General features: G+C 39.8%; 1 protein-coding gene across 2 annotated transcripts; it reads left to right on the top strand.

Moving 5' to 3' along the window:
* Positions 1-556: 556 nt before the first annotated feature.
* On the top strand, positions 557-6317 carry LOC105437028. 2 transcript variants are annotated; one of them, XM_030977327.1, is made up of 5 exons: positions 557-860; positions 1811-1961; positions 2895-3497; positions 4081-4241; positions 5459-5596. In XM_030977327.1, the coding sequence occupies exons 1-5, from the start codon at positions 720-722 to the stop codon at positions 5477-5479; spliced, it is 1077 nt and encodes a 358-aa protein (XP_030833187.1). In that variant the 5' UTR covers positions 557-719; the 3' UTR covers positions 5480-5596. The 2 variants fall into 2 exon arrangements, with proteins under 2 accessions (XP_030833187.1, XP_030833186.1); XM_030977326.1 differs by having other exon boundaries at positions 560-860; positions 4081-4230; positions 5459-6317.
* The last annotated feature ends 580 nt before the right edge of the window (positions 6318-6897 follow it).

The following is a 6897-nucleotide window of genomic DNA, read 5'->3' as shown; positions in this document are numbered from 1 at the left end:
AGGGCTATTAACTTTTTATACAATTATATAGACTGGCAAAACTGACCTTCTGGCAGCTAATTGACATTTTTTTCTTTATTTTTAAACTCGCCAACAAACTACAGTCTCAAGCTCAACTAACGCAACAAAATAGACACAATTCAATTAACTGAACGACAAACCAGTAAAAAGATCGAGAACCTATTGGAATAATATATAACTCATTAAAAAAATATTAAATTAACTTAATGGGAATAAAATCAGGACGACATATCATCATTGGTAGAAGTAAAGGGCAAATGACGCATTAGAATTTCACCAACAGAAAAATACGTGCAATTTTGTCTGGAAACTAAGCTACATAGCTGATTATGATTTATGTCCGAAGTCTGAACAGGCCTATTACTGATTTTCTTTTCTTCTTCAGTTGTGTTTCTCATACATGGTTGGTCTTAACGTCTCTTTTGTCCTCAATGCGCCGATGCATGTGCATCATCAAACGTCGTTTTGTACAATAAATTGATTACATAATGACTAAAACTTCCGCTGCATCATCTGACTATATAATTCTCACTTTACACCATTGTGCAGCTACATAATATACTGACAGCTAGGACAGGGAGCACGGGTTGTAAGTCATATCATATAACAACAGGGGGCAGATATTTTATACCGGTACCATGCAGAGTTCAAAGTCTGCGACAGAGTTGTCATTATTCGCGAAATGAAACCCAACAAGCATGATGGAGAATATTTCTAATGTAATATACGATGTTTGTATTGTTGGAGCCGGATTGACTGGATCAGCAGCGGCAAGGTGGACATCGTCTCAGAAGGATATTAAAGTTTGTCTAGTCGGACCAAATGAACCTCTAGAACACGTAAGTGATCATGAGAAACTGTAAAGGGTACCTAAGCAAGTATATGAGAGTGCTAGTGCATTTTTGCATCTGCCGTCTAAAATAGAGTTACGTTGATTCTGTTAAATAACTAAAAATGCAAAGGAAAGACTTATTAATCGCTAATTCAGAGAAAATGTTATATGGCAGAAACGCATCAAAACAGGTCTTTCCGCTATATTTTAATTTAAGTGCAATCTAACTCTTGCAAAAAGTTCAATTGAGTGAAAACAGAAAAATCAGATAAACATAATAGCGAAAGTCTGGAAACCGAAAGTGAGTTTTATCTGTTCTTTTTAATAAATTGTTTTAAATTTCTTTTAAATTTTCCTTTACTTTTGTTTTGTTTTTATTTCTGTTTTGTCTTGTTCTGATACAAACAACCATTCTTCCTTCTGAGGAAGTTTGGTCAATGGGATGTAAAGAGAATTGACCGAATTTACATAATTTTTAACCCATCGATTAGGCCCTTCTCTGCATAATGTTCTCAATTTACTGGGGGACGACTCCTTCCATATTTGTAAAGCGTTCTGTCATTTATGCCTCGTACCAATCCGAGAGAATGCTCTAAATTAGATGTTTCTTGCTGAAATATATTGATCGACGGATCTCCCTATGATAGTCGGGTCAATTTATGGGGGAAAATAGCCCAGCCCCGCCCCCCCCCCCCCCCCCCCCACCTCACTCCGGGGTCGGAATGACCGCATGCGTGTTACCAAAATGTCCGGTAAAGGGGTACTTTACACACCGGACTTACGGGGTGTTTTCAAAAGGAGGGAACACGCATATGCGTACCCTAAATAACACTGAGTGGGGGGGGGGGGGGGAACAGCCCAACCCGTGTATGATATAAATTGTATTGAGGCACTTCACATATGAATTCAATGTGGTTACATTACGAAACATGCCTATTACACTCGTCTTTACAACAGGAATGGAGTGATCCGTCCCGTACAATATTCGGAGCTCACTACGATCAAGGCCGTATAGTCTGCGAAGTCGCCACGACTACAGCACACCAATCTTGGTTGGTCCTTGCTCAGCGATCCATACTCAGATACAGGGAGCTGGAGAAAGAATCGGGTACGTCATGCCAGGAAATTCATTAGGGAATTTTAGATTTGCACGAAGACAATGTGGATTGCTACGATCGACGTCCTTTTAATGCACTGCCTAATAATGAATAGACGTCACACGTATCAGTCCACGCAAATCTAAAAGTCCCTACTGTTGGCCGTTTAGGGGTTGAAGTAAAGGTTATCTGGACCACGTCTTTTAAAGAGTTGATATAAATCGCAACTTATCTGCGATTCATATCAATCGCAATTAACTGTGTACATAAGAGAAAGGGGCTCCAAATTTGTGATAATCAAAGCCTCACCGCACCAGTTTGGCCAAAAGGGATTAGACCTCCCTGCAGGATCACTGACAGGTGGTTATCTCATCAAGTAAGCTCTCAATTAACATAAGAAAAAGAGGACCATGGGGGACCAATGGTCACCGATTAGGCATTGTCTGCTATATAGAGGGCGCAAGTAGCTGTAAGTAGTGCAGTGGGCCGGGCTTTAATTAAGAGAATCAGAGATTGCTTCGGATCAGTCGCAACTCTTTGTAAGACGGGGCCCAGGGGCCCGTTTCATAAAACTTGTTAACTATAATTATAACTGCTAAATTTCTACGACAAATTTGCTCTCAGATGCCATGATTTCAGTAGCTTATAAAAGCATCTTGTAATTGTGTTTTTTTTTTTTTTTTTTTTTTTGGGGGGGGGGGGGTTCATCCGAGATTAATTAATAAGGAATATGGTTCAGGGGATTCTACCGATCCTTTCAAATCTTGAAAGTTAACTTCGTTTGTTTAAAAAAATGGATAATTAAAGTGCCAGACTTTTTCGTTCAAAAAGTTCCTCTTACATACTGTATATACGAGTGTGTTTAATTATTGCTACCCATTTTATCCGTTTTATCGGCTGTTCCCTGTCAATTCATTGAAACAATTAATGTCCTTGTTTCGCAGGAATTAATATCTTCAACGAAGTTGGCAATGTGCTCATCTCAGCTGAAAGTTTTATCAAGGAACTCTTGCCGAAATGTCCCAAGACGACAAAGTGTTTCGTAGGCGAGGAACTGTCAAGGGCATTACCGTCCTTTAAACCCCTTGATGAAGGCATCGCTGCTATCTACGACAGTTGTAACGCGGGTTACATCAATCCCCGGCCCTACATTGCTGCCAACAAACTCTTGGCATCGCAAAATGGATGCGAGATGATCGAAGATGTGGTGTCTGAAGTCAGAGACAGTGACGATACGGACAACGCCGACGAAGTTGATGACGCAGAACGACTTAGTAGACGACATCTGATAGCAAGAACGAAAAGCGGACGCCTGATTCGTGCTCGACGGGTTCTTCTATGCCCTGGTGCGTTTGTCAACTTCGAACATCTTCTTCCGAACGGAATGGAGGTCGATATATCGACGAACTCGGAGTCAGCAGTACTGGTAGAGGTCCAAGATGAGGATGTCGAGCGCCTATCGTCACTGCCGTGTTGTGGTGTTGAAATGAAAGACAGAAGAGATGACAGGAACTCGTATATATTGCCTGCCATTAAATATCCAGACGGTAAGAATTTGAGGAACTACTACTGATTTTATTTATTTAAGAGCCCCGGAAATTATTGAACCTTCAGGTGCTTTATGGTACATTCTGAGGCATTTCTGAATGTCTTGAGTAAACTGAACATTTATGTGAATATTTTTCTTGAGGCAAAAAAGGGGGCGTGCGCCCCACGCCCCTGGATCCGTCCCCTGATGTCACTCTCTCATGCGTAAAAGATCGCAGCAGTTACTGACGCAGTCTTACGTCAATAAAGTGACGCCTCATGTGCAACGGTGTCACTATACACAATTTGGGTGAACATTACATATTATCAACATCTATCATTCTCCCTGTTAAACAATCTGTTTTATTGTTTTTTATATACTGTACGAGTTAATAGGGACATTAAAATTTCCGTGGACTGCTATGTGTGACGTCCTTTTAAAAGAACGTCACACGTAGCAGTTTATGTTGTCGTCGTGCAATTCTAAAAGTCCCTATTTTAGTGGATGTGTATATACTGGATCATTTGAATCGATCAGTATCCTAAACTATATGCATAATTATATCTAAATCGAATGAAATGAAAAACAATTCGTCTTTTCAGGTAAATACTACATGAAGGTTGGCCATGGCCTTGACCTTAATCATTCTCTCGTGACCAATGATGACGTCACTGCTTGGTATAAAAAGAGAGGAGACATTTCCAACTCTGTTCAAGAAAGTCTGGTGTCGAGGCTCTTTAAATGTTTGAAAGGTAGGATCAAGGTAAACCAACATGATGGCAGTCATGGCAAACTTCATGGTTGTTAGATTATGAAGAAATTATGGCAAGGTGAAAAACATTAGGTACATATTGGTATTCGGTGCAGCATTGATTCAGTGCGACATTATAGACTTGATGATCATAGTATCTGAATTCACCAGCAGACGCAATGTTTGCACTCAAAAAGTCCATATAAAGGTTTAATTCAAGCTAGTTAATTGTTTGATTTCGCCCTTGAAAATTTATGAGGGTGGTGGTGTTCACGAGGAAATTACGCATGCCGATCGACTCTAACTCTGATAATTAAAAGGGTCACTACTGAATTAAAAGCATGATAGCTGAGTCACGTTTTAAAGGTCATTTGACACACATCTTGAAATTAAGGGACACGGCCAGTCACATAGTAATGAACTATTAGTGAACTATTCTATATTTTTTGGTTATAAATAAAGCTGTCGAAAGTGAAAAAAGGGCTTTTAAGTTAATACTAAAAATAAAAGTAGAATAAATTGTTTAATGTCACAGACTGACAAGATATCAGCTTGTTACCCATCAGACCGGTTTAGAATAAACCAGTTCACGGTTAGCACATGTCCCAAATGACCCCGAATATCCACAGATCTTCAAATCATGAAGAGGTCCCACTTTGTACATTTTAAAATAATCACTCCTACAGCGATGGTAGTGCCACATAAATAGCCTTCGTTCCCTCTTTTCAAAGACTACTTTCACCTGTTTATCATGGAGTACACTGCTTTTGCATAAATGAATAATGATATCATAACTTTCATGAACAGACACGTAGCCACTTGGGGCACGGGGGGCACGTGCCCCCCTAAATTTCCAAGATCAGTTGAACTTTTTTAGACCCCCTTTTTTTTTTACCTCGATCGATTACATGTATGTGCCCCCCCCCCCCAAAAAAAAAAAAAAAAAAAAAAAAAATAATAAAAAAAAAAAAACATCAACCTCTGGCTACGTGCTTGTTCATGAGCACGTAACTTTCACGTGTCCAGTATTTTGTCTCCGTGTATAGCACATTTTGGTCTGCAATGACTTTATCTGCTCACGTTCAGACTGCAACTATGAACTGGCTTATTTATTTATTTCGCTGACGTATGAAAGTAAAAATGTATTTCGTTTTTCAATCAAGTCAAAATCTTCTTTTTATCGCTACATTATATAATCTTCCGCGTGCGACCTATAATTCTCCTTACAGACTTCCAGCCAAAGTCAATAAAAACGATGACTTGTGTCACCACCTCTACGCCAACGGAACGATTCTACTGCGACATGGTGACGTCGAAGCTCGGTGTGATCGTCGGCGGCAACGGAATGGGTGCGTTCGTCGCCGACGAGGTCGGAAGAATGGGCGCACTGATGATCGCAAAGGGGTCTTGGAACCATGACCTGCCAGCAGAGCTCTTTAATCTGAGGTATAAAGGTGATCGAGAACGGGAAGAAACTGCAACCACAGCATGATAAAATTAGGAATCATCATATCAGCATTAAAAGGCACTTATTCATTTTCCATGTAAAGATAATGTATACAATATATATTGGGAGAACTGTCACACATTGGAGAAGGCTCTAAATGTTATACTAGAGATCCGGATTTCGATCCTTTCTAGGAGCTTACATCATTTACAAGGAGTTTTACCATAAATTCTGAAGTGCTTGGGAAATGTCAATAAAAAATTTTGGGGCTTGGGGGTTCTTCCTCGGGATAAATATATCTTTTTGTTTTGTTCCGTTTCGTTATTCACATAAAATGCCAATTGTTATCATATTTATTTTCCACGCTGAATATTAAGATTGTAACAAGTATTACGAGCAATGCATGTATGTTCCCCAAGGGCCCTGTGATATAGTACCGAGTTTTTGCTATATTTCAGTTTATTGTAATTTTGAATTTGCACTCAGTTAACTTAGTTTCACTATGATTTTGGTTTTTGTTATCCTTTGTTTAAAAAATAATTAATAAGATGATGATGTTTTCATTTTTTATGGGGCTCTAAGAAAGAGAAAATAACAAGAATTGTATGTTTGAATAAAATTACTAAAGGTGGTTTCGTTTAGGCATGATTGACTTACAGGCAAAAGTTGATTCTCTGCGACTTTCTTGGATAAGTAGAATTTTTGACGATGAGAAAGCTACATGGAAAATTTATTTTCCTATTGGTTAAATAGGGTAGGTGGAATTTCATTGGGAGGGGCACTTGTCTCATTGCCACTTTGGCTATAGATTTATCCCTAAAAGGGTGTCAACTGATCCTATAAGCGTGTGGAGGTGTGGTTCCGAAGGGAGCATGCCCCCTGTCCCTCGTCTGTTGTCACCCTCGATCAGGCGCGTACACAGGGGGAGGGGGGGGGGGTTAAACACCCCCTTTGGTATTTTTCTGTGTGTAAACCCCCCCCCCCATAACCCCCTAACCCCCCTTTGGATTTTTGGATTTTTTAAATTATCATTTATAAAAAAAAAAATAATAATAAAAAAAATATTCCCATGGCTGACCTAAAAAAGCTGACCTTACCCCCCCCCCCCCCCCAACGGAGCAAAATGTAAAATTTTCAAATTTCGAGACCAAAAAAAAAGAAAAAAGTGTCCTCTTACCCCCGCCCCCTTCCAACCCCCCCCCCCCCCCCCCTCCCCCGCTT

The sequence above is a fragment of the Strongylocentrotus purpuratus genome, unplaced genomic scaffold (assembly GCF_000002235.5).
Source record: "Strongylocentrotus purpuratus isolate Spur 01 unplaced genomic scaffold, Spur_5.0 spur5_scaffold_9, whole genome shotgun sequence".
In the NCBI taxonomy this organism is placed as follows: Eukaryota; Metazoa; Echinodermata; class Echinoidea; order Camarodonta; family Strongylocentrotidae; genus Strongylocentrotus; species Strongylocentrotus purpuratus.
The sequence above is the reverse complement of the archived record's forward strand: the minus strand, read 5'-3'. Positions and strand labels throughout refer to the sequence as shown.

Bases quoted from the DNA above. Each gene is read 5' to 3' on its own strand.
- LOC105437028 (XM_030977326.1), top strand. From the start codon at position 720: ATGATGGAGAATATTTCTAATGTAATATACGATGTTTGTATTGTTGGA. The intron at 861-1,810 runs GTAAGTGATCAT...TCTTTACAACAG, and splicing joins CAAATGAACCTCTAGAACAC to GAATGGAGTGATCCGTCCCG. The intron at 3,498-4,080 runs GTAAGAATTTGA...TCGTCTTTTCAG, and splicing joins TGCCATTAAATATCCAGACG to GTAAATACTACATGAAGGTT.